This window comes from Idiotropiscis lumnitzeri, chromosome 10, assembly GCF_059441095.1.
Source record: "Idiotropiscis lumnitzeri isolate Australia: NSW breed Sydney's pygmy pipehorse chromosome 10, RoL_Ilum_1.0, whole genome shotgun sequence".
NCBI lineage: Eukaryota > Metazoa > Chordata > Actinopteri > Syngnathiformes > Syngnathidae > Idiotropiscis > Idiotropiscis lumnitzeri.
The window spans coordinates 14143246-14170900 of NC_142400.1; the positions used below are offsets into that span (position 1 = coordinate 14143246).

Here is a 27655-nt window from a genome sequence, read left to right on the forward strand (position 1 = left end):
CCATTTGAATAAAAAGTTGAGTTGGATTTTTATGATGCTTAAAACAAAAATTGGCATGCTGATTCCAAAATTGCAGTCAGTATTTTTCTAACACTTTTTTTTTGCTTCTGTGTCACTACCCATATGAGCTTAATTCCACGGTTTAGCTGTAGACTGCAGTAAGAATAGATCATCATGACTGGACTCATTGCCAGAGGCGTGGACTAATATAGTTCGAGTAAATATCTTATATATCACGGGACTTGCCCAAACGAACCCTCACAGTTGTTGAAGTCCTCCACAAAAGCACCGTACAGAAAATTAGAGAAGAGCTTGAAGTTGTAGGCCTTTTCGTAAACCATAAATTTCAAAAGGAAAAAATTCCCTTATGTCCTATTACTTTAAACTGTCGGTATGAACTAAAAACTGCATAAACCTCACATTAATAAATTAGTATATGCTTTTAAACGTTAGATGACACCCAGCATAGAAGAAGACCACATGAACAGAAGTAATGTATGAAACAACCCTTTCAAACTGTGTGCTTTTGGGTGAGCTAAGCTAGAAGGGGCATAGGTGTCGTGTGTGTGTAGCTGGCAGGAAAGCCAAGATCAAACGATGCTGCAATAGTGAGCTACACACGGTTGTGCACAATGCCTACAATTAGAAGGGAACTGGGAATGACACTTCACAGGCCCAAAATTTTTTTTTTCTTTGCAGAGCAGTTTCGCAAATAAGTGACTTTGAGGGGAACCTTTTTAACTTTGCAGAGCAATTTATCTCCTTTTCATTTTTTTGTTTGCAGGTTAATCCCAAGGAACTGAAACAAGTATTTTAGTAAACAATACAATAATTGAACAATTTGTTTTGTTATATTGTTTGTATTTATTTCAAAATAAGACAATGTCATGAATTAACAATTTCTTTCTGTTACAGAATAAACCGCTTTTATTTCTTAAATTCATATTGTGTATAGCAACAAACTTATTCTTTTGTCTAGAAGCAAAGATAAATTGATTTACTTTGTAAAAAAAAAAAAAATGCAAAATCCCGTAATGCAATTTTGAGAATTGTGCAGACCTGAAAAGTCAAAGTCAAAAGTTAGAACTCTATAATGAAAAAACAAAAAAAAAACATTACGGATACATGATACATACATAATACTACGTTAATGGAAGTCAACTGATTTTCTGTTCTGGTACAATTTATCGCGTATGATTTTCTCTCCAGAATCCAGAACCTTCTAAATCGTTGACCTGCAAACAGCTACGCGAAACCGCTCATTTTGAGCCTTAGCTTTCTGTCAAATGTTGTGCACAAATAGCACGTGTTTTGGCATTGACGAAAACAGTTGTTCATTATGACAATCGGTTGAGAAATGAGCAAGTTACAACTTAATATCAATGTCCATGCGTTGGCTTTGGGGGGGGAACGTCGCCCTTTCCAACATGTCCGTCACGTAGACACCTCAGTTGGCGGAGAGAATATTAGGTGATTGCGTTATAGAGATAAATAACCACTAGAGGCAGTATTATCTATATCTTTTTCAATAAAGCGGAAAAACCTTGGCTGGTTGATGACGTGCAGACGAAGTCGCTACCTTGAACCCCAACATCGCTTTAAAAACTCAGTGCATTATGATTTCTCTGTCTGTAGATGCATCCTCATGGCCAAAGTTTCGATAAAAATAAATTTAGTGGAACGGCGGGACCATTACGGGAGTCCCGGTCCAAGATGGCGGCCACTCCGCACGTCACACGAAGAGGAAAAGAAAGTAAAAAATTAAACGAAAGTAAAAAAATGCAAATAATTGAGTATATTATAAAATATGAGCGTTGCCGAATATAAGTGGGTACTATGAAAATAACTATTCCAATACAAGTACACAGTGTGAAATCCACTACTAGAGTATAGTGAAACATGCACAGTTTATTTCCATCGCGCCCAGGTTTGTCCCAATGAGGATGCCGTCGACTTCCGCTGCTGTCGGCTTCGCTCCATCGCTGTGGAATAAACCATCTTGTTGTTAAAACTATAATAAAGAAGTTCTCATTTTTCACAGAGACACTGCAGCAATGTAATGACAGTTTTTGCAGAGAATATTACGAATGAGTAATTTTGCGCGGGAGGTCGAAATGTAAAATGGCGGAACATGATGGACCATTGCAGTCGCGACTTACATGTCGGTAATGCATTTTAGAATTGCACTCGTTCTGTATTGATAAAATGGTTTACTGTAATGCATTTTGCTAGTTGTGGCTAACATACGTGCCTGGTTGCGCTCATAGTCAATGGGGAAAATAAAAATATTTTGAGTCGTGATCAATGAAGAACAATTCTGAGAGGATCCAACAAGTATGTATTTCCATCGAGGCTCATTTAATGCTTCTGGGTTACGTCGAACCACTTTTTGTCTCATTGTGTTTGTTTAGGAGCGTTGTTTGTCCTCTTCTGGGAGGGATTTGCTTCACCGTCGATACTACCAACGCAACTCAGCTGATGTGACGAAGTTGAGCTTGCCCCAACCAAACCAAGATGAACAAAAAAAGGGATAAAGGATTTGAGAGTCCCCGACCCTTTAAATTATAAGTATTTTATCTTTGTTCGCATGCATAGATTGAGACTTCACACAAGTAATAAATGTATCACTTATGAAAGGAAGTGCAGACTGTGGTCAAAAGGTACATAATGATATTATTCCTTCTCTTTTACGACCCACCAGGTTGTGTGCATCAACAATATCAACTTCCAGAGAAAATCTGTAATTGTGAGTATAAACATTTTACAATGCTATCACACCCAGGCTGCAACATTCTGAATATTTGCACATTTTAATGATATCCTACTTGACGAGTATCTGGTAGAATACAATGCAATTCATGTTTTTATCAAATATTCGATCATTAAGTTATTGATCGCCATTTTTCACGGATACTGTCGGAACAGCATTAGTTGAACAATATTTATTACAACCATTTTGGCTGTGGTGTACAATTGTACTGCATTATAACAAGAGCGGTATTGTAATATTTTGGTAACCTCAATTACTATACTATAAGCCATACTTTTTTTTTTCATAATTTGGCTGGTCCTGCCTCAGGTGTGACTTGTATATAAGTATGACTCGCCCCCAAAATCTTCATTCTTAATCATATTAGCTGAGTTTACGTTTAGAGTTTTTTGTTATCACGGCTCACTTGTTGATGATTAATCGTTACCCGAGCTTTGAGCAAGTGTGATGTAATTTTTAATTAACAGGGAGTGGCAAAATGGCCGCCCCCGTAATGGATAAAAACAGGTGGATTTAGCTGCTTATTTAATATTCCATGACAGCAATACTAATTGAATACCATGTTTAGATTAGTTGGGGTGCGTAGAACATATTGTTGTTCCGAAAAGTTTTGGGTTGACTTCCCCTTTAAAATAGCTTACCTTAACAAGCATCTTATTTCACATTGTGGCGAAAGTTAGACTCCTGGTTGGTTATTGCGCCTTTCTGTGCTGTCAATACAAGTAAATTGTAGCGCGTTTGGGAGACAGTCTCTTTGTTTGGTGCCATGAAAGCCAGCAAACTAATGACACATATTACACATTAGTTGCCATGACAACTACTTCTCTTTCTTTTTCTTTCATTTCTTCTTCTCCCTTCTTTTGGTTGGCAAATACTTTTGGTGCGTTATTGCCACCTTCTTTTTGTTTTTGGTATCCGCCTGAGACTTTTCTACGGAACCAAAGCGCACCACTGACGTGGGATTTCTGTTGAGGAAAGCCATTTTTGACCAAATTAAACACAAATTCTGTAGTTTGAAGCATTTTCTATCCAACCAGAACTTGTGGGATTTATATTCCAGTGCGACTTAAAGTCTGCAAAATATGCTTATTACCAGACTGAATCAAAACTGTTGTTGCTACATTGGCATGGTTTCTTTCGCAAAATGTTTAGGCCGTAACTCACACATTTGCATTTTTTTTTAATGGGCTAATGTGGGCTTGGCTGACAATTCAGCATATGTATGTCCATCCAGCCATTATCTGAACTGTTTGTCTTCACAACTCAAAATGAGGTTAAACATAAATAAAAACAGAATACAATGATTTGCAAATCATTTTCAACCTATATTCATTTGAACGCACCACAAAAATGAGATATGCAATGTTCAAATTGATGAAAATAATTGCTTTTGACCCATGCGACGCCTAAAAAAATGGGAGAGGGCCACCGAAAGCCACAAATAAGCAGCCAAATGGTTTTCATTTTTAGCTAATCAACATTTTATACTTACTTTTAAACTGTGCATAGCATTTTCCTTTCTATAAATATTAGTGAGAATTTAGATAAATCACCCCCTAAATGTTGGTCTATGAGACAAAGTGACGTCAGAAACACTGTAGCGATTTTGGCGGCTAAAACATCACACAACAAGTGAGCATTAGGAACAGCAACTGCCAGGCTGTCAGCATCTAAGTGTGCAGAGTCAATCAGGTCTATTAATTTGAGCGCGGCCACGATACGCTGCCGTAAAAAATGACAAAAGTGTGCCTAGGTATTGGTGGGCATTTATTATTTACCGCATTGGCGTGTTACTGTCATGTGTAGGATGATAAATTGTTGTTGTGGTTAGCTTGACTTCTTCCTAACAGTAATTACCCGAGGACACGTTTCAGTCCTAGCACATATCGTATGCAACAACCTTTGATCCCTCAGGCAGCAGCATTTTTAAAATCGCATCATTTTGTAAGGGGTATTGCTATGTGGGCTCAGGAACACTTCAGGAAATCATTTTGAACATGGTTCGTTGCAACATCTATAATTCTAAGTTAAAACTCATACATTGCAAAGCAAACGCAATATATCAACAGCACCCACCGGCTTCTCTATGCACGAGCTCGTCTGAGATATGCATTTGTTGAGCGTATGTGAACTCATGGGCATATGGGATTATCACAAACATGATGAGAAGTGAAAGAAATACTTTGTTTCAATCAACAAATGTTTATTAATTCAAAATAACTAATGAAAAATGTTTTGTTCTTCCTCTTTTTTTTATCACTCAGGGCTATGTTGAGCTGACCATAATCCCTACAGTAGCCAACCTTAACAGAATCAAGTTGAACAGTAAACAGTGCCGTATCTACCGGGTCCGAATAAATGATCTTGAAGCTCCATTCAATTACAATGATCCGACTTTGGAAGTGTGCCACAGTGAGTCCAAACAGTAAGTACAGTGTGTCAAAAAAAAGTTTTTGGGTCTGGCTTTTTCAGGGGGTATTATTTTATGTTGCTTATCATACAAAATCTCTAAAAAGCCCTTGGTCGCGGTAGCCACACTGATGATTTTTTTTTTCAACTCTGAACAATCATATCTGTAATTCATTTGTATATTTAGCTCCAGTTGATGTTTTCTTGTCCTCGACCCTAAGCGATTCCAACTTTTTGTGTTCGGGCCATAACAGGGGTGAAAAAGCTTTGACAACACTTTGCTGTTTTTGGGGATATAGTACATTAGTAGTACTGCAATGGGGGGTTGTGCACAACTAATCGATTTATCGATTTTCTACAAAGTTGAAAGCATGACATCAACTAATCGCTTGTGTGTTTTGGCTTAATGTGGAGGGTCAGCCACTTGAGGAAACACATGCCTGTGCTGAATAAAATTAGTCCGCTAATTGATTTCATTGTCGAGTCTTCGATTTCTGAATGTGCAGCTTTAGTAAGTGAACAAGGAAAGTCCAAACTTTCCTTGGGTCTCCCAACAAAAAGAGCAAGAGGCTTCTTTCTACGGCTGGAAATGCCATCATGCAATAGTGGGCGAGCCTTCACTCAGCTCCTGTTTATGCGCTGATGTTCTCCTGCGTGCAGTGTAAATTTGGCATGAGCTGTCTGTTGTCAGTGGATATAGATTATCACTAAGCATATCTTCCTTATGAGGTGTTTTTTTTGTTTTTATCAACTGTCATCAGCGGCCTATAGACATTGATCCAACAAAAATCTCATCTTAAAAAAAGTCATTCAATAATGGAGGTAACTCAGGTCAGATTTTACAATACCTAAAATTTAACATGTAATCAAGGAAATGACTTTAGACTTGAGCATCATGCCTTGGGAATACCTTACTCTGATTTTTTTAATGCAATATTGTTGCTCTCTCTTTGCTAGCTTTCACGGGTTCTGTTTTACAATTAGTTGATTATATCTAATACAATTGTTACATCAATTAATTTGCTGTGCCGGTCTGCATGTTCAGAATTGGAAAGGTTTTTACTCGATTAAATTGATGGGATGGTTTATCTTTTGTGACAGACGGAACCTGAATTATTTCTCTAGTGCATATACTGCGGCAGTGAGTGCTGTGGACCCTGACGCAGGACATGGGGAGTTAGTCATCAAGGTTCCTTCTGAACTCTGGAAACAAGGAGATGGTGAGGCTATCTAGACTAAACCACAGTTTATGAATAAATCCGATTTTTTTCCCCTCCGCCTTTATGGAATTAGGATGGTAGCAATACACACAATGCGCTCTAAGGTATTATTTTTTGTTTGCTTGTCTTAATTGTGTTTAAAATGTCTTAAAAATCTTAAATTTAACTTCAAAAAGTGTAGAAACCCAATTATGTTATAATCTCACAACACACTATCCTGTGGGTCTGCTAAAATCTGTCACAATTCTTTAAAATTACTGGCAAGTCCTTAATTCTGTATGTTAACTTTTTTATTACGGCCAAGGTTTATTTTTTTTTCCCTTTAAAAACACATTCCACAATTTTTTTTTTTAATGGGAGGTGGAACTGATCAATTTACATTAATTTCAATTGGGAAAGATGATTTGAAACATGTTTTGAGTTACAAGCGTGGTCATGGAACAAATATAAACTCATACGTCAAAACACCAAATTACAGATCTAATATTTTAATTTTATTTTAATAGGAATAGAAATATATCTTAAATGCATGGTGTTATTACAGTAGATTGCTTTTCTTTAATGCATGTAAATATGTAGTGCCGGGTACTAGTGTAATGTCTTTCTGAATTGCTTAGTCGACTTCTTATTAATATCCGATGATCATTGTGTGCTTTTGTCTCCAGATTCACATCTTTTAAAGGTATACATTGAATTTTCCCTGGACCAGCCAAAAGGAGGTCTCCACTTTGTCATCCATGATGTGGAAGGCAGTATGGCAGAGAGAGGTGCTCACGTGTTCTCCTTCGGGCACCACAACTCCACTCGGTATGGATGCTTTTTTTTTTTTTTTTTTTTTAAATCTTGAGGTACATGACTGCAAATTGTGTTCGTGAGCTTTTTTCCCCCCCAAAAGAAGACTAGGCAGAGATTTCAGTCAATAAATGTACATGGCTGGAAAAGTTGGCTGAATACTTGATCATGCCAATTTTATCTGTCAAAACGTTTGAAAACGATTTAAGATTTTCCTTTCATTTCATCTCTTTAACTAATTCACTACCATTGACGGCTTACGCCGTCACTCGGGCGGTAGTGAATGATTTAATTGGCTGACAAAATATGAGAAAGAATAAAACAAATCACCATTTGCAAGTAAGTATGTAATTATAGTAAGACTTTCAGCAAAAAGAAACATTTCAGTCCGATCTTTTCTGTTCAAGTTTTGAGTTAGTGATAAAGTTTCAATCTGAATCAGGTTTGATCATTTGTTTACCGGGTGAGCCTGATTAAAATGAAATCTCTTCAGCAAGTTGGTTCACATTATTTAGCAATTATCTTTTCATGCCAAGATTGGGAAAAAGGAGGATACTTTTGTTCATGAAAAGTGTGGAATCAGTGAAGTCATGCCTTACGAACGAAATGAAAACATTGGACATTAAAAGAAAAGAAAGTGACTACAAACTGTAAAAAAAAAAAAAAAAAACAACACAAAAAAAAGAGAAAATTATCCATGTGATTCAGATGGCAAATGGGTTTGTTCAAGTAATAGCATATTCAGGAAAGTTCCTGTCAGGCAACTGCATTTTATTAGAAAGTAGCTGATAAAGGCCACTGGTGAGTAATGAGCAGGTAATTGAAGGCTTTTGTGTTTCTGCAGTCCAAGCAACCTCAGTGCAGAATCCTCCAAAGGTTTGACGTCAAGCATAAAGTTGTTTTTTGGGCTCAAGAAGTAGAACCATTTGTAGTGTAGTGCAATGCATGCAATGTTTTCTCTCTCTCTCTCGCTCTCTCGCTCTCTGTCTCTCTGTGTGTGTGTGAAATTATTTTTTTTTTTAACGGATTAATGCTAGGACAGTTCCCATTTAGTCAATTCCATTTTTTCACTCAACAGGGAGAAACACAAAAGCTTTTCGTAGTTCTTGAGTATTTTGTATTTAAATTTGATTTCACCCTGAAATGATAACCTCCCCTCTTGTTCAAAAATACATATTCTGTATATGACCTGATAGACAATTGTTTGGCTTTATAAATTAGTACGTGCAGTTTTAGACTCTACAAGACCAACATATCTTAAGACTTTGGATTTATAGAAACTCCTGGTTTGTGCGGTGAAGAAGTCCGACATTATGATTGATTCTCTGTTTGTTTATGTGCAATTGTTGTAATGCAGTTTGAGTGTTTCTTCAGACGTCTGAACAGTAATTTAAATATGGTAACAATAGCTAACAGTCCAGAATGTGGTGAAGATAGTGTATGGTTTCTGTAAATTGAATGAAAAATGCTCTAAAAAGCAATATTAAAAGGAACGTCAACCCCAAAATTGTCTTTACAAGAATAGGATTTATGTAAGCACACTACCCTACTCATGGGATTCATGGCTCACCTGTTTTCTGAAGCTGGACCATGATTGGTCGTTAGCGGAGCAACTGTGATGCCATTCTCAGTCCACAAAAGTGATAAAATGGTCGCCCCTTAATATTGCTAAAACCGCATACATTTTACTGCTTAATTCATGTTCCTCAAACACAAAAATAAAAATAAATAAATAATCAGAATGGCATGTTTAGACTAGTGAAGGCATATAGAATTAAAATTAGAATTAGAAATCCCTTTATTGTATATATATAAAGCGTTTTATTGCAAATGATTCTTTGGGGTTGACTTCCCCTTAAACAGTAGTCAGAATTTTTTATTTGATGTACTATACATTTTTGGTGATCAATAAGTAATCATTGATGAGTGCATACAGACATTTGTGCCGGCTTCATTTAAGGCACTTATGCTGCCATTTACTAAATTAAAGGTATTGCAAACAAACTTCCTGTTTGCCAATATTTCATATATTTCGAGTCACTGACAATCTTAGCTTGTTACTTTGCTTTTACACCATTTAAGACAAGTATTCATCCGCATGCGTGGACTTGCTGAACTATCTCAACTGCCCCACCACCGTCCCCCTCCACCTCTCCCTCCTAAAAAAAGCAAGCAAAGATGTTTGATGAATTGATGCAGCATTAAAAAACTTTTAGTCTTATTTTTTCTGAAATTCAATATTTCTGAATTGCCCTTTTCCTCAGGTTCTGGTTCCCTTGTGTGGACTCCTACTCAGAGCTGTGCACATGGAAGCTAGAGTTCACCATAGATTCCTCCATGGTTGCCGTATCGTGTGGCGACCTCGTAGAGACAATCTACACACATGACATGAGGAAGAAAACGTTTCACTATGTTCTACCCATCCCAACTGCGGCCCCCAACATCTCCCTGGCTGTTGGGCCCTTTGAAATTCTTGTAGACCCTTACATGCATGAGGTGAGTTTGTGGTTGTTTTTGTCATTTTAAATATACAATCGTCCTTTGAAATACATAGTCACCTTCTGCATGCATCATTGCTATTTTCACTGTTGTGCTAAATAATTCGTCAGCGCGTTTGTGTGATTAAGTCTTTAAGGATCAGGACCTAGTAGCTTTGAATTATTTAAAAACTGCATTATACTTGATCAGATTTTAATTTAGGACAATTTTGCTCGACTTGCTTCCCAGATGAGAGTACACTCAACCTTAGAGAGTTGTCTGTAACTGTTATTTCTTTGATATTTCTGTCTTCTCATCAGGTGACCCACTTTTGCTTGCCACAACTGCTGCCACTTCTCAAGCATTCCATGTCTTACCTGCATGAGATTTTTGAGTTCTATGAAGAAATTCTAACATGCCGCTACCCTTACTCCTGCTTTAAGACGGTTTTTGTGGATGAGTCCTATGTGCAAGTGTCTTCCTATTCTTCTATGAGCATCTTCAGGTAGGCACAAGATTCTGTGTAACTTGCATTGTTATTCTCTTTTTTTTCTTTCTTTTTTTGTATGGCTTCTATCTATATAGTTGAGATCCCTGCTGGTGTGCCAGTCTTAGCCTCCAGGGGTCAGTATAAGACAGACTGACTAAATAACTGCTGCTGAAAACAGTGCAAATGTACATATCATGACTCAGTGGTGATTCCTCCTTGGCCAAAGTCAACGATTAGCTGTGGCTGCTGATTAGGTGTCGCCGAGACAGAGGCTGTGGGTTCCCGCAGAATCACTCCGTGCCAGCCTACACATTAGTCGCAGACGTGGTGTGACTGGAATACATATTCCATGGCATCGACTGGTACCAGATCCAGTAAGCACCTCGGAGGCAAGAGTTCAGGATTTCTCCATACTCAGTCGGGAAAGCTGGAGAATGAAATGAAAAGCCCGGCCTTAGAGCAGGGATATTTAATTAAAATTTGAAGGGATCCAGCAGTTGCAAGGGTTTTCTCAGGACGAATACCAGAGCTCAAAATGTTTCGATTTGCGTAGCCCACATATCGAACAAAATCAAAATGGCACATTTCATTTTCCTTTTTACAACACGTCTGTGGTTTTGCAAATCCTTTTCGTTTCAATCAAATGTAATGTCTCGCTGTACCATAAATTAAGATACTAAAGGAGAAAAATACATTCTCATACTGTATTCACAAAAACACAGAAATTCAAAGTGATTTTTAAACACACGTAAGCTCTTAAAACAGTTTACATTTAAATACAATAAACATATCCAGTGAACTGGCACAAATATATCTAGCCTACATTTTAGTACAAATTCTATTTTGATGCTTATTATTAAAAAAGAAAGGCTGGCACACATTTGAGTTTACGCAGCACAGGCTTAAATTTCAATTCAACTTTGGACTGAAAATTTGAACTGGCAAATTAAGTAGGGAAACAAACAAAAGTGCATTTTTAGTTTTAGTCCAAAGTGGATATTAAATTAACGCAAGCAAAAACCTGTAAAGCGAGCCTTCTGTGCAGAACTATGAAGTGCGAAACCTCGGTCTCTGTCGCAGCCGATTGGCCACGGGACATGTCTTGTGATTTCGGGCAAAATTAATGTTTCTATGTCTTCCAGCACCAACCTACTTCACAGTGCTATGATCATTGACCAGACACCTTTGACACGCCGTTGCCTTGCCCAGGCCTTGGCTCAACAGTTTTTTGGGTGTTTCATCTCCAGGATGTCTTGGTGAGACACATTTTTGTTAAAAGGCCACTGAATTTAAAAGGGCTGATAGATACAGTATTTTGGGATTTTGAGGGTTTCTTGTAATCTCGCTATAGTTGAATTCACACTGCAGAGCTGATTTATTTTTATTTAGTTATTTTTTGTTAAATCCGGTCTTTTTATGTACTCGTTCACATTTCAGAACAAATGTGACCAATTAGGTGAACGCACTGCTTCTTTAATTTGACACGTATGCACACAAAGCATGTGTTGTGATGTGCACCCGAAAAACAGACGTCACGTGACACATTGTGAATATGGTCTGCGTGTTGGTCCATTGAACAATTAACTATTGTCTGGATATAACTTTTGCTAAAATAAGAACTTAAATATTGTAGTGAGACCCTTAGAGTCGATGTCGTGAAAGTGTTTCTGCTCACATACCTTTGTGTGATCAACAGCCAAAGCTGGCTAAGCAAATGACTGGATTGAAAAGGACATAGCACTTACCATTTAGCACCCATTTGGAACGCAACTTAGTGCTTATTTACTGTGACCCTAAATACTGTATTAACATGCCACGTTGTTACTTCTGTAGGGCTGATGAGTGGGTTTTGAAGGGAATCTCAGGCTATATCTTTGGCCTGTATCTGAAGAAGACGTTTGGAGTGAATGAGTATCGGCATTGGATCAAAGAGGTATCAGCTTCATTTTTACTCCCCCCACCATTAATTATTTTTGGCCAAACTCTCAAAATTAACAAAATTTGTATATTTGAGTATCCAAGATGAGTGAGAGAGACAGAAAGAGAGGGAGAGAGAGATTCATGCACACACAGTGCGTATATATGGTACAGTAATGTGGTACGTTCCCTACGGAAGGATCCATTGTGCGTCAGCACACAACAGCAGGAGCTTAATACTATCGCAAACAGAACAACTAAATCGCACAGTCTCTCTCTTTTTTCCCTCCTTTTCACTTTCTTTATATCTCACTGACTCACACTTGTTTTAAACCCAGCCATGTGCCAATACCTCAATAATTCCTTCACTTCCACTTACCGTTACATTTGGTTTTTAATTTTGTTGTTCCACATCTCCATGTGTGGTTATAATTGCGAGGTTGTGATCTCTTAACCAAATTTCCATGTCTCACGGTGTTGCCCTGCTGTCATTTTTAAGAAAAATAAAATTGTTGTTCTTGTTGTCTAGTTAATCACTGTTTGTAATAATTATATATATATTTAACAACACAATTCTAATTGTTTCACCTTTAAAAGGGCCAGTAGCTTGTGCCTTAACAGCTGTGTTTCTGTGCATGCAACTCCAAAATAACACTGCTGCTGTTATGCTTGATGCCCCGCCTATGCAACCCAGCCATTTTCGACAGTCTTGGGACCTTTGCCTCTAATTGACCAACTGTGAACCTCCCTTTAGCGTACAACATAGACAGGATTTGAGACACATTATTGATGGTTACTGTGATTACTCACATGATCAAATTCACAAGATCATTGCTCCTATTCCGAGCTTTTTTTCTCGCGAACCTATTCAGTTGGATCTTTCACTGTTAATGCTGTTAAATTCTCTACTAAAGCGTTTTGTTTTTTACTGCCGTGTATTTCAACTTGAATAAGCATTACTCGGCTGTGATGTACTCAGCTGTGAAGGGTGGAGAGCGACATGGAAGGATACAGAGAGAGGGAACAAGGGAAAAATGAACAATTATTCATTGTAGATATTCTGAGACTTTTTTTTTTTTTTTGCAAAGCATGACTCACATTGGGCAATGCTTCTTGAGAAGGGCAAACAGTTGATTGCATTGGATTTGTTAGCGCTGAAACATACAATATATCTTCTATTTTTACATTTTCTATTGGTTTTGTTACAGGAGCTGGACAAGATTGTCGACTATGAACTGAAGATGGGAGGCGTTCTTTTGCACCCAACCTTTAGTGGAGGCAAAGAAAAGGACAAGTAATACATTTTAATTCAATTGCAGTCACTAGACTGTTGAAAATGTTCTTAAACAGTTTGACATGCTGATCCGAGGCCTTCTCTTTTTCTCCAGCCCGACTCCCCACCTTCACTTCTCCCTAAAGCATCCACACACATTGTCATGGGAGTACTACAAAATGTTCCAATGTAAGGCTCACTTGGTGATGAGACTGATTGAAAACAGGATCAGCATGGAGTTCATGTTGCAGGTGAGGTGTCTTCCTTTTAGCTTAGCTACGCTAAAGCCGTGTCAACTCTCAGAAGACAGACGGCGGCTCACAGCGAGGAGCCGGGCAGGCGTGCATGGATCTTTCAACAACATTAGCAATGAAAGTGCGATGATTTTGCAATGGAGAGTTTGCTCCCTTCAGTGACTCGAGTGAAACTTGGAGAGAGCGTAGGGGGGGGCCTGGCCATATTCCTCATTAAAAGTAGGCATTTTGCAAGTCTTCACTTATTTCCTAATTCCAAAATGAATAGATAACTAATTTCAGATTCCTGATTGAAAAATATATAAAATTAAAATGATCAATATGTTACTCTGGCCCTATGTTCGTATCCTGATTTACCACGTGCTGGCTACACAACAGTCGAGGGTCTTCAAAAGGTAACATCGACCAAAGTGGCTATTGAATGTTTTTGAACGTGTAGTTACTTATTAGTAGCTATATCGTGGGATCATTTATTGCTTAAAATTTGGAGCCCTTCTGTGGTCGCAGGCATGTGGTTTTGAGACGTAATAAAAACGAAACCAGTTCCCGACGTGGTGTTTGTTGTGTACATTTTTGGAGGTTATCTTTTTTATTTTTATACTGAATTTTATACTAGTTTATTGTCACCTGTATACGAATTGTCAAGGAAAAAAAGGGTCAGGTACCATTTGAAAGAGTTGCTAAATAGTAAGATTTCACCCATCAGTTACGGTATATCTTGCGTTACTTCTTCTTGCAAAAGCAAATGACCATTCCCTATATCCATGCAGTGAATACCAAAAATCTGTGTGTCCACCGGCACTTCAACTTTCCCAATAAGCTGATTGTCAGCCCATGTTTCAGTTGGCTGTCACTCAGCCACGTTGGACGACAGTCGGCCTCGTGTGTTCGGAGTGTAACACATTAGTCCTGTGAATTTATAAGAAACTGCATAACGAAATGTCATGATCCAGAGCAAAAAAAATGGCTTTTTACTTTTTTGTTCTTTTTTTGTTGTCCAGGTTTTCAACAAGCTTTTGAGTCTGGCTAGCACAGCCTCGTCGCAGAGATACCAGAGTCACATGTGGAACCAAATGCTTCTATCTACTCATGCCTTCTTGAAATCCATCTCCAATGTCTCTGGCAAGGACATTTCCCCTCTCATCAAACAATGGGTGTATCCTTTAATCCACGGCTCTCAAACCCATGGCCTAAGATGTGGCTGCCCATATAATGATATTTCTTTATCTTTCTTGCAAGTGCAATCATTATTTTTTTTCATTGCGAGGTCAAGTATTTTAATTACCGAAAAATATTTGGCAGGAAACCTATTAAGAGAGCACATTCTCAAATGATGGTTTCCTATTTTTGTTTCGTCTTAACTCATTCACTCCCAGAGATCAGAGTGCTGTGGTAAAATTCTATGGCAGCTTTGCATTCAACAGAAAGAGGAATGTTTTGGAGTTGGAGATCCGCCAAGACTACACATCCTCTGGAACTCAGAAATATGTTGTGAGTATGTCATATTGACCATGGAAATTTTGTTGATTTTGTCCTCGGGATGCGTTTACATCAAGAATCAGGCCATAAACATATGTGTCGTGGTTCTAAAAAGGAATTGCAATGCTTGGTAACAAAAAATAGGTTCATTCAAAATAGAGGTGTTATTTCTTGAAAACAAAACAATTCCCTGATGTCTTAATAACATGGCATGTGTTTGTCAAAATGCCCCAAGCATCAATAATTAGAGGCATTTTACAGTGTATTTCTCGCCATGGTGAAATTGGCTGATTTTAGGGGTGTCTCTGTCTAAATGATACGCCAGACCTCATCTCGTCCAACATAATACTGGGCCAAAGGCAAGCCTGGCTTTCATTTTAATGACCATCAATGGGCTGGATCGGACTAGCACATTCCTGACAACATTTGGCCGTCTCCTCTTTCGCCTCGCTCGCTGGCGGGTGTTCTCAGCGCCGGCTTGCTTCTACTAGCGGAAGCAGAGCCACAGCTCAGAGTGTGGGGGAACAACCGATCTCACAAGACAATGAAAGCATTTTTTGGGGCACATGAGCACATCACCAAGCATCACCCTTCCCTGCCCCGCCAACAACTTCACAGAAGGACTAATTTAGATATCGACTCGGCTCTTTTCACCTCCAAGTTATCAAAATAAAATTCAGTTAATGAAAAGCAGTAGTAACTTATGCTAGCATGCCAAATCGTGGAACAGTTAAGTACAAAAATCATTCAAAGGGTGAGACAAGCATGACATTTTGTTCATATACACTCTTCAAATCTCACTTTTACAACAAAAAAAAAATCCATGGCCACTAATTATTTCAAGATATTCGCCTCTCCAAAATACACTGGCAGTCTTGGTTTTGGAATTTAGTTATAACCAAACTGAAAAAAATAAACAGGTTATAATGGATGGATGATTGCAAGGAAGGTTAAAAATACAAATTTGATATTACCAAATTCAACAAAAAACAATCGGTGACAGTGGCAAGTTTTTTTTTTCTTTCTTGCAAGAACAGTGCTAACCATTTTGGTTGTGCCATTTGTACTACAATAACACTCTTGCTTAACACCATATATCTCATTACCTGACCCAGACGCATAGTCAAACTACAATGTAAAAATTATATGAGAAAAATCTCTCATTATGGCAATGTGCAGTAAAGCATGTATCATTTTCTGACCCTTTTCAATAGTGTGTTGACTCTTATATGCCATGCACTAACGATCCTCTCAAATGTTTGTCCTCTCAGGGTCCAATCAAGGTGACCGTGCAGGAACTAGATGGGTCATTCAACCATACCTTGCAGATAGAGGAGAACAGCCTCAAACATGATATCCCATGTCACTCCAAGAGCCGAAGGTGCTATAAAACCTCCTCTACATATGCACAGATCCACAAAGATTTTTTTCATTTGATTTGGGAAACAGTAGCATGGTAATATGTATAACAGCTCCTTGGCAATCAGGCGACATTCAAGTCTCAGTTGGAAAATCCTTCTTCCTGTTTCCGTAGAATTTCTATGGTTATGGTTTGTCTCCTGCTCCACAAAAACATGCTTCTTCGGTTAATTAAAGTTTTGTAAGTGTAGTTCTTTATATGTGCGCTGGGATTGACTGTCGACCAGTTCGGGGCATCACACAAGATACGCTCAAGTTTACTTGCGACCCTTATGAGGACAATCAATATAGAAAATATATATATGTTAGTTTGGAAACAAAATTCAACCACAACTTGGGTTGAATTCCCTTTGTCTAATCACCTGGTTTGCCCATCACCGATATTTGTCCCTCGGGCGCAATTCAAGGGACACACAGATGACAGTGACTTCACTCACTTCATCATCAGTGATAAATCTGGGGATAACACAAATCTCTATGTTAGCCTAAAGGTTGGATTTTGAGAATATTACAGCTCTGCTTGGTGTGAAGACAGGAGGGGATTAAAAAAAAATCCAACAGTCACTTGGGAAACAAATCTTGTAATGGGATCCGAGGAACTGCAAATGCAATTGATGTGTTTTATTTAGTGTACTAATGTTTTATTTATTTATTTATTTATCTATTTTATTTTCTCCCTAGAAATAAGAAAAAGAAGATTCCACTGATGAATGGAGAGGAAGTGGACATGGACTTATCAGCCATGGAGTAAGACGAATATATAATAAGAAAATCAATTGAAAGACGTCAATTCCTGAAAGTACATTTCCAAAATAGTTTGGTGCACAGAAGAGACAAACCAATATCATGTCCAGAGAGGCTCTCAACCCAATTCTCAAAAAAATTTCTTCGGGTGATGGAACAATAGCAACTAGAAACTGTTTCACCTTCTCCAAGGCCTGGCACATAATGACAATCGGGGATGTTTTTGTCCTGATTTTGCCCCTTCTCGACCAAGGGCATCTAATGCCAGACTGTTTTATGTCTTAATAAAATTAGCCTACAAGATTAACCTTTGGTCTGAGGTGTGTTAAATCTGGCGCTCAAGGGACCAAACAAGCAGTAATTTTATTCATTACATATATTTTTTTTAATCTTTTTTTGTCCGCCAAATATTGTAATCGGCATCAGCCTCAAAAAATTACTTGTTACTTCACGACAATGACCTGAATAGTTGATGAGGAGGCTTAGAGTTGGATGTTGGAGTTAGGTAGTTGTTTGTCTGACGCTATCAACACAAAGACTAAGCGGTCACAAAAACCTTGGTTGTAGTTAAATAAACGTAAAATAAAAGTTTTTTTCCTCATTTTAAAAAAGAAAGACTGACCAAAACACCGGTGAGCTCACTGTCATCAATCCAAAAAGAGATAATTCCAGACCACGGCTTAGCTATTTCTCCTTTTTTTTGCAGTGCTGATTCTCCTCTTCTATGGATACGAATTGACCCAGACATGTCAATTCTGAGGAAGGTGGAATTGGAGCAAGCCGATTTCATGTGGCAATACCAGCTACGTTATGAAAGAGACGTAGTGGCACAGGTACGTAACGTATCGTCTGATTGTGTGTGACAGTAGTTGACATCTCAACACAAACTCAAAATTACTTTCGGCAGTGAGATTCATTTGAATTGTGGGTGGCACTAAAACGTGAGGAAGGGCTATGGAAGTGATGACCAAAACGGTATTGAGGTACTAGCAACTGCACTTTTCCAGTCTCCGCTCCTGCTTTTATATTCAACGGCGTGTTGGCATGCAGAGCCCACGTGATCATAACAAGATGTAGAAATTATAATGAAGTAAATTATTTTACTCAAGATGTATTACTCCTGAAGAAATATTCTACAATTCAGTAGTTTGAAGTTTGGTTTAGCTTTCACACCTTGATACTCATATGCTGTTTTTTATGGTTGATGTTCGGCTGCATGTTTTCTATTTTCTAGGAAGAGGCCATATCAGCTCTTGAAACTTTCCCTACTCCAGCCTCCAGACTGGCTCTGACTGACATCCTTGAACAAGAACAGTGTTTCTACAAAGTCCGCATGCAGGCCTGCTTCTGTTTGGCAAAGGTACATCATACTGTACCTTAACTCAGTGTTGCTTAAAACATTTTGAAATTTGTATTACATAAATTAGGTAGCATGGTGACCAAGTGGTTAGCATGTTTGTAGGACTGCTACAATCGACTATTTTGCTCGTCAACTTGTCACAGATAGTAGTCAACTAGTCGGATCATCTTTATATAAATCGCAGCATATCGTACCAGCAAGAAGCTTCTCCTACATCAGCTTGAATTGTTTAAAGCATGTGGAAATTTTAAATAATGACAAATAAGATGATGGTACAGTCTACTTTTATTAAACTTGCATCTTGTGCCAGCATTCCTGACATATTTACTGTATAAATGATAGTGCAAGTTAAGTTGAAGGCAATAGTCAGTCCTTAACTTTTTTTTAGCTGTAACTAGTTTCTTGCTCAAAGACAACAAGTAAATAAGAATTACACTTTGTTTTGTTTTTTTCTTTAAGCGGGTTAAACCAAACCGCTCTGGCCCTAATTAAAAAAGTAAAAGTAATGCCAAGGGTGGCACAACCAGGTTCATGTATCAATTGTTTTTTCCATATATGGCCAGATATACTGATAGTTGTTTTTTCCCCCTCTTATAATATCAAATCGTCGTTTAGAAATTGCATTTTGCATTACTGTGTTTTTATGATATTTAAATTAGTTGAATTATCTAGAAGATTTGTGTTAAATATGAGCAAAAAAATCTGAAATCATTCAAGGGGAATACTTTTTCATGACATAGTATGAATTTGCATGTTCATGTGCATTGTCTTAATAAGGAAAGGAAATAGCGGTTTGTTGTCCTGTGCACATTCTAATTGCAGATAGCCAATTCCATGGTGAGCACATGGCAGGGCCCACCAGCTATGAAATCTTTGTTCACCAGAATGTTCTGCTGTAAGAGTTGCCCCAATATTGTGAAGACCAACAACTTTATCAACTTCCAGAGCTATTTCCTGCAAAAGGTAGAGTATCATTGAAAAACAGGCTCTAAATATTTTAATGTTTGGGTATCTGTACTCAGTGGTAATACGTTTGGTTTAATCAAAAAGTAGACCAAATTCGGTGAAACTGTTTACAATTTTATAAAACAACACACCCTTTTTCTGTATACCATGCAAGACGATGCCCGTTGCCATGGCATTACTCAGAGATGTCCAGAACCTTTGTCCCAAAGATGTCCTCAACTTCATACTTGACCTGATCAAGTACAACGACAACAGGAAGAACAAGGTAAAGACAAAACAACCACACTCTGTAACTTTAATATCCTTTCTATATGAAATGTGTGTGATGAGTCAGTCTATAGATTGAGGTTGGTGGTGAGGGGCGATGTGGTGACTTGTTGGCCACACTGCTGTTGTTTCAATTAAGTGACGTTTACGGCTATTTAGTTTTGTTGCCTACTAACACGCTCGCCTTTTTGGTCTGTTTCCAGTTCTCAGATAATTACTACCGTGCAGATCTGCTTGAAGCACTGACCAACTCTTTGACGCCAGCCATCAGCATCAACAATGAAACTCGAACAGTCGACAATTTAAACGCTGATGTGCGTCTCATTTTGGAGGAGATAACTAGATTCCTTAACATGGAAAAGTTATTGCCAAGCTACAGGAGCACGATTACCATGAGGTATAGTAGCTGCCAATGGAGCTAGTTCTCCTGATCTATTTTCGTTTTGTAAATACCCTCTTAAAATCTTCTCCATATTATTTGATATCCTTTGTGTTGAAGAAAATAAGACGGGCAAGGTTGCAGTTCCAATGTGTGGACTTGATTAAATTGTTGTCATGTTTTGTGATCCTCCTTTGCCCGTCACTTCGATTGACAATACTGTTGATATTTTTGATCTATTGTAACATTTAACAACGACACATTTGAAATGAAGTTATGTTTTTATTTTGCTTGTTGTGATTGTATTTTTTATTAGTTTTGTTTTTCCGCCCTTCTCATTTCCGTTGTTTGTAGTTGTCTTAAAGCCATTCGCCAACTTCAAAAAAACGGTCACATCCCAAGTGAAGCATCGCTTTTCAAGTCCTATGCAGAGTATGGGCACTTTGTTGACGTTCGTGTTGCTGCTCTAGAAGCTCTGGTTGACTATACAAGAGGTATGTTATAGGCACATTGATGGTAGTTATCCTTTGATTAGCTTTTGTTAAAAACAAGCACTTATTTCCCACTCCAAGTGTAAAAATAAATCTCCAAATTATGGTTATTGTTTTGCAAAAATAAGAGCATTTCATGCCAGTAACCTCTGCCAGCCATTTTCATAACTGGCTGCCACAGTTATCAGAATAAAAATTTGCATTGGCCCAGTATCCACATTTATTTAAAATGTATTCAGAAATAAGTCAACCATCAAATTATGCTTTTATTACAAAATGAATAGTTTAGCCATGCCGCCACATTATACAGACAGTTGTGTTCACATGCCATCAAATTAAGCAGTAATGAAGTCGTGGCAAATATATACTGTTTGTCAGAAGAAAGTGAACTCTTTTGATGTCCTCAACTGTGCAGTTTTTGTTTGGATCTCATTTCTTCACAGTGTTATTTATTTTGCAGTTGAAAAGAGTTCAAGTGAGCTGCAATGGCTCCTCAACCTGGTTCAGAGTGACCCAGCTCCTTATGTCAGGTTAGTGAGCATACAGTCTTGCTTGATAGAAGACAAGTGTCCATTCCAATGGCAGTGATGTCACCTGAATTTTTTTGCGTTCTACGTTTTTCCATGCCGTAGTATGTCACTCACTTGCGCTAGTGCGATAGTAAAGTCATGTTAGGATTTTAATTGTCACGTTTTCTGACATTTCTAATGTGGTTTTGTTTTCTTATAACTCGTCCACTCCAGTTTCATGAGTCTTACCAGATAGGTTTGCTCTGAGTAATTAAAGTTTCTTTACAAAAGAACCAATGTTTACCTCATTAGTAACAATGCAAATTTTCAACATTTTTTTGTTCTGTCAGACATAAGATCCTAGCCCTGCTTTGTAAAAATCCACCCTTCACCAAGACAACAGAATCAGCGATATGCAATGAAGCTCTGGTGGACCAGCTTTGGAAGCTTATGAACTCAGGTGAGTCTCAGACACGTTCTCAGTCAAACATGTTATCCACCTAATTTGTTCATAGAAAGTATTTTACTGATCATTAGGTGCACTGCAATATTAGGCTCAATATAAATAAATGGGTCTATTTAAAATAGTAAGAAGACACAAAAGCAGGAAGTAGACCTTGTTCCGGTTTGACGATACCATATAGACGCATGTTCGCGATTAGATTTAAATGAGAATGACAACGTGCACGTAATAGTAAGGAATTTGAATTAAGGCCATGCTTTGCTTCTATCCATACATAGGGCGCACTGCTCTACAAGGCGCAGTGTCAATTTTCAAGGACTTGAAGTGCGCCTTATGATAGGGCTGGATGATTATGGAAAAAAATAATAATTACAAATATTTTGATTGAGATTACGAGCAGTAAAATGATTATTCATTCATTTCCAAACTTAGTATTTATTCATCTTCAAAATCTCACCCACTCAAAACGATCATCATAGCCTCATGTCCATTCATACCAGCACGTTGAACACCTTATTCTTGAACACTCTATTCTGTTTGTCGTGTACAAATGTTTGACCCTGAGACATTCAAGCCTCTTGCATTTTCATTCTGCTCCATCCAGACCTTTGATGCCTTACATCTTTGCACACATTGAAGCCTTGAATAAGCATTACCCTTATCTCTTTGTCATACATATTTTATTGTGTGTTATTTTCACAATTCTCGTGATTTACTCGGCTAACCTTGGATCTCTGGGGCTTGTTTTTCATGTCATGTCATGCAGAAATGTGTGTCGGTAGAACAGAAAACTTATTGGATCTTTGTATTTGAATTTTGAGGGGGGGCATGCTTAAATCCTTAACTTTATATATAACTTTAAAGATCGATGAGAAAATATTCCCTAAGAAAGTAATGCGAGAATATAATAAAATAATAGCAAACAAATAGCGGTTGTTCCTGCACATTTTGGCCTCTGAGGGACAGTGTGGTGCCGTGCGTAGATGGAGCATAGTATGACAAGAGTGGTCGTTGCAGTTGAACTCTAGACATATAACTAGGTTTTTATTGATTGGAAAAAATGTGTACCTTTTGTGTAGTGCTATTTTACCTGCATGTATGTGTTTCGCAGAGTTTGGGTGTGAAAATCCGTTATTGGAAGGAGTATCACTTCCGAAATCAATGCTAATTTTCCGTTAGCATTTGAATGGGATATGACATTGACTTTAGCATTAGCGCTAGCGAGGATTTTATAATAAAACAAGTATTGGGATTAATTTTGGTTAATTCTTAAAATAAATAATGTTGTTATATTTTATATTAATGTTATTTTATCTGTATGTAATGTTTTCCCCCAAATGAATGATGAACAATAGGCTCGGCTCATGTTTTTTCCATGGTATGTCATTTTATAACACATAAATAGAAGAGCAAGCGAGGCATTTTTCACTTCGCATCCTGGACTTATTCATACATGAAATGCGGGCAGTCCGCTTTGGCACATTTCTGTCTTTAACATCCTGTGAAGAAGGAGAAAAGTGCCACCCACTGCTGACACAGAGGCACTGGAGCTTGCAGCCAGCTCTGTCACAGTCACATTTGAGTATCAATGCCAACAAATCACATGGTATTATTTATTTTTTTCTGCGATACTTTCAGTATAGGTATCCTATGCAATACTACTGTACCGTGGTTACAGTAAATCATGTCATGTCTTTGTATATACTGTATATAATCGGTTGACCACGTTGCAGGTAATGAGCTCACTTTGACTTCCTTCTTTTTTGCTCTGTCTTCTACTCAGGAACCTCTCATGATTGGCGCCTGCGTTGCGATGCCGTGAACCTCTACTATACTTTGTTTGGTTTGACTCGGCCTTCCTGCCTGCCCCTCCCTGAGCTTGGCCTTGTGTTGAACCTAAAGGAGAAGAAAGCAGTACTAAACCCGACCATCAAGCCTGAACTGAGTGTTGGTGCTGTTATCGACACACCTGCCAGTATAGGAATCCATGGCGTTGGCTTAAATTACCCACCTGTAAGTACTCATCACCAAATAAAATGTATGACACAAAATGGGTAAAGGCCAAATGGATTGTTTACGCAGGACAGATAAAAAAAAATACTTGTACTGTGTGGTGATGTAAAGAGGAATCACTGCTTAGCCCTGTTGAAGCATGCTATGCTCACTGAAAAAGCTTTAACTTGTGTCATTTGCAGAATGAAGAAAATATAGTGCTTACTAACTATAGTGATGGTAAGATATATTACATTACCTAACGAATAAAAAAGACAAAATATCCCAACTTTTATAGCGTAGTACTACTGTAACAGCGGCGGCTGGCCGGGCGATCCAGCCACCGTCTCGTCGTTTCCAAGCAAATGATGCATTCATCTTGACTAAGCCAGGTTTCAGTCAAACGGAAGAGATCTACTGTGTGTTAAGGCCTGAATCACAACATGCATTATGACTGCTTTGTTTAATAGTTCGAATGTGTATCGGCCTGCATGCAACTTTTTTAATTTTGATGCATAAAGGATTTGTTAGGTTTGCTTTTGATTTGATTTTTACACACGTCTAAATTTAGTTGGTTGAGAGGAGGGAGAGGGGGCAATCTTTGAAAGTACAAACAGACACTATAACATGTAATAATAACATATAATAATCTTAGCATGGTATTTGTGTTTATTTGGCCAGTCTGGGTCTGGAGATATCTGCTGTTGGAGATGATGGAGTCGATAGGAAAACTGGGTATAAGAGGGAGAGGGTTACTGTCTGACGTAATGTATGACGGCGTCTGACGCCAGAGATCATAGGAGGAGAAGTTAGGTTGGGAAATACTTAGGGGTCATGGAGTTAGGTCCAGTTGATAGCCTGGCTGAATCATCCAGTATGGTTGAACAACAGTGAAATTGGACCAGATATGAATGCTATCTTTCCACTGTTCTCTAAGAGGATTAAAAAAAGGCCTCGTAAGTCCCTTTTAGGGAGTTCTGATAGCTGTCTGGCTGAGCCCACATGTAGAATAATTCTCTTGATGTCCTTCATAAGGACAGAAGACCAGGGAGTTGTATCAGGATTACTGGGGCAGTAAAGCAGCATATGATAGAGTCAAAGGAACACACATGGCGGGTGATAGTCCCCAATTATTAGTGTGGGGGTACAACGGATGGGGGAATGTCACTCGGTGAAGTGTGACTTGGTGAAAAATGCATTCCTTTCCTGTGAGGATGACTTTGAGCGAGGAGAGAAGGCCAGTAGAAATTTTGGAGGGGTGCTTTTTCCCCCCCTAGGTACGAGAGCCGGTATTAGCTTTTTCACCTCTTCGTATAAAGACTCTTTTGTGGCTGTCATATACATTGGAGGAGGAGCAGTGGAAGTGGTCTCCAACTAGAAGTACCTTAAAATTCACCTTTCGGAGGACATTACCTGGAGCTAAATCACTTCCTGGCTGGGGAGCTGTGTCTTGAGGAGCTTCTACAGATGTGTGGTGGTGTTCGTCTTTAGAACGACAATCATAGTGAGGCCCAGCGGCTGCTCTGCTGCAGAAAGGAAGGCTCTTCAAAGCACAGTAAAGGCTACTCAGAGGATTGTTGGGAACAGCCTCCCCACAATCACAGACATCTTTAGTAGAGGTAGACAGAAAGCTCTTTGCATCATCATGAACTCAACCAACCCCGCTCACATAATCTTCCATCCCCTCCCCTCAGGCAGAAGGCTTCAGAGCACCCGCAGCAGTGCCACCAGGCTGAAGACGAGCTTTTCGGAAGTTGTTAGACTGTCAAACTCTATTGACTTGTGCTCTGTGATACCGGCATGTTCTTCAGATTGGTATCTTGATACAATTTTGGCTTCATGTTTAGTTTGTGCTCCGACATGAACTATCAGCTTTGAGAAATGGGATTCGCCTGAGCTCAGCTGTTGCGTTTCATTGCAAAGGCTATAAATACTCATGTATGTTATTTCTTAGTTATTTGCACTAATCTGAAAAAAAATGCTTTGTAGACCATTTTGGAATAAGAAGTAAAGCTGTAAAATGACAAGGCATTTTGAATACATACCGGATGCAGTGTCAAAACCGAGATCTCATAATGAGCAAGCAAGTCAACTGAGTTTGCTTTTTTTCAAACATTTTTTTAATTGTGTTGCTACTTGAAAACACAGCATTGCTGAAATAAATTGATCTGCAAAACCGCTCCAGTCACTTTCATGAAATATACTCCTCCTTGAGAATTTTTTTTGTATTGCAGGGTATAAACATACAATTGGACCAAATTCAAACTAAACCACAAAATTCTTGAATGTCTCTAATTGATTATCCAGAACCACAAGATTATCCTTATGGTTTGGGATGTCTTAAGATTGATTGTTTGAAAGTTACAGGATATGCTTTTTCTGCTTTGTTTTTCCTGACAGGAGGATGAAGAGCCTGATCCGATTTCACTGGGGGTGTGTGGGGTAGGTCAGCCTCCTCAGGGCATCAAGCGAAAGGCTGAGACACAGCTGGGATCCCCACCAGAACCCGGACAGGCACTGCAGCATCAAGATGATGACGGTAGAATCAGCCGATACAAGATCAGAGTAAGGATGATTATTATCATAATGTCTTCTGCTATTGTTGGCTCTCTTTTGGGGGGTTAGATTGCACACGACTTTCTTCAGTTATTGTTTTGTTCTGGTTGGTCGTAGTTTAACATGGAAGATGAAGATATCGACATGGAGACTGTCCACGATAGTCAGGCCTTCATTCACCATCATCTCAATCTGTTGGAGAGACCCTCTACACCAGGTGATATAACATACTTGTCAAACAATTCTTTCCATATATGCTTACCACCACAATGACACTTTTCTTTCCAGGTAAAGAGCCAGCATTCGTCGAACAGTCAATGCTCTCCATGCCGGCTACGCCTCTACCATCCTTCTCCAAAGACACCTCGTCCTTGCCGTCGAAACACAGAGGGGAACATGGCCACCACCACCACGAGCACAAGAAGAAGAAGAAGAAGAAGCACAAGCATAAACACAAACACAAGCATGACAACAAGGACAGAGAGAGAGGTAACTGGCATCCTTACAGCAATAGCCCAGTCAGTGGCAAGTCCCTCCACTCACCATCGTTATCGGAATAAATTTTTTGCATGAAATGTGAGCTACCCAACCCAGTTTGTCTGTTGGGGAGACATGGTAGTACAATCACTTGATCACCTTCAGGTGAGTCATTTATGTGAGGAAGCTGACTTTTTAAAAGATTCATAAGGTTCTCCTTTGCTGATAGTGGACTTTTTGTTCGGGGATTGATGGGTGTTTCACTAAAATCTGGTACCATGCTAATGTTTTAGGCGTTATTATGGAAAGAACATTTGGAATTTAAAATTGAAATAATCAATATTTTTCTGCCTGTCTTTAATAAAAAATAATCTCCTCTTCCAATGTCAATTAATCATATCAAATTCCTTATTCCAGCTATTATGTCATTTTTAACGAACCTGTCAGCATTGCAAGGTCCTCTTTTGAAATAAATAGTTATGTTTTTGGTATGTTTTTGTTTTGTTATTTTTCACTGCTATTTTTATTCCAAAAATTCTAATTATTATTTCTCTCTGTATGAATTTCAAAACATGACATCAAACACATTGTTTAGATAAAAAAAACAAAAAACTGCATGGACAGGAATTGCAACTTAACCAACAGTGGTGTAGCCAACATCCAGACTAGTATTCTCTCTTGTTGGGCAAGGGGCGACTCCTGGAGGAACATATGAACCGCACTTGTGTCAAAATGGCCATCAAGTACAAGCAAAAAGAGTTTTTCTGTCTCAGTCCAACTGTCAGCAGTTCCTCAACAAGGTGTGTTTCGTTGAGACTGCCAGCGATCGGCGCAAGTCCAACCGTCTGATGATCACCACGGTCAGGGCCATGCTGTTTCTGCTGTTGTCTTCCCACCAACATCCAACGGTCACCATCATTTGAATCAGATGTGTTGGAGGAGGGAAACAT

General features: G+C 38.6%; 1 protein-coding gene across 2 annotated transcripts; it reads left to right on the forward strand.

Moving 5' to 3' along the window:
• Positions 1–1933: 1933 nt before the first annotated feature.
• On the forward strand, positions 1934–27196 carry taf2 (TAF2 RNA polymerase II, TATA box binding protein (TBP)-associated factor). Of its 2 annotated transcripts, XM_088307437.1 has the most exons (29): positions 1934–2165; positions 2268–2334; positions 2412–2564; positions 2692–2746; positions 5035–5195; positions 6281–6399; positions 7065–7206; positions 9456–9687; positions 9990–10174; positions 11302–11415; positions 11993–12092; positions 13285–13370; positions 13465–13600; positions 14605–14759; positions 14980–15094; positions 16354–16463; positions 17183–17248; positions 17952–18078; positions 18480–18605; positions 19428–19568; positions 19726–19836; positions 20042–20235; positions 20572–20711; positions 21169–21238; positions 21568–21677; positions 23464–23693; positions 26073–26237; positions 26346–26445; positions 26517–27196. In XM_088307437.1, exons 3-29 carry the CDS (start codon positions 2515–2517, stop codon positions 26786–26788), a joined length of 3612 nt encoding a protein of 1203 aa, XP_088163563.1. In that variant the 5' UTR covers positions 1934–2165; positions 2268–2334; positions 2412–2514; the 3' UTR covers positions 26789–27196. The 2 variants fall into 2 exon arrangements, with proteins under 2 accessions (XP_088163563.1, XP_088163562.1); XM_088307436.1 differs by having other exon boundaries at positions 1934–2334.
• Positions 27197–27655: the final 459 nt, after the last annotated feature.

Coding starts and splice junctions, on each gene's coding strand:
- taf2 (XM_088307436.1), top strand. CDS start 2,515: ATGAACAAAAAAAGGGATAAAGGATTTGAGAGTCCCCGACCCTTTAAA. Junction 15,095..16,353: donor CTGGAACTCAGAAATATGTT/GTGAGTATGTCA, acceptor TTGTCCTCTCAG/GGTCCAATCAAGGTGACCGT. Junction 19,569..19,725: donor AGAGCTATTTCCTGCAAAAG/GTAGAGTATCAT, acceptor ATACCATGCAAG/ACGATGCCCGTTGCCATGGC.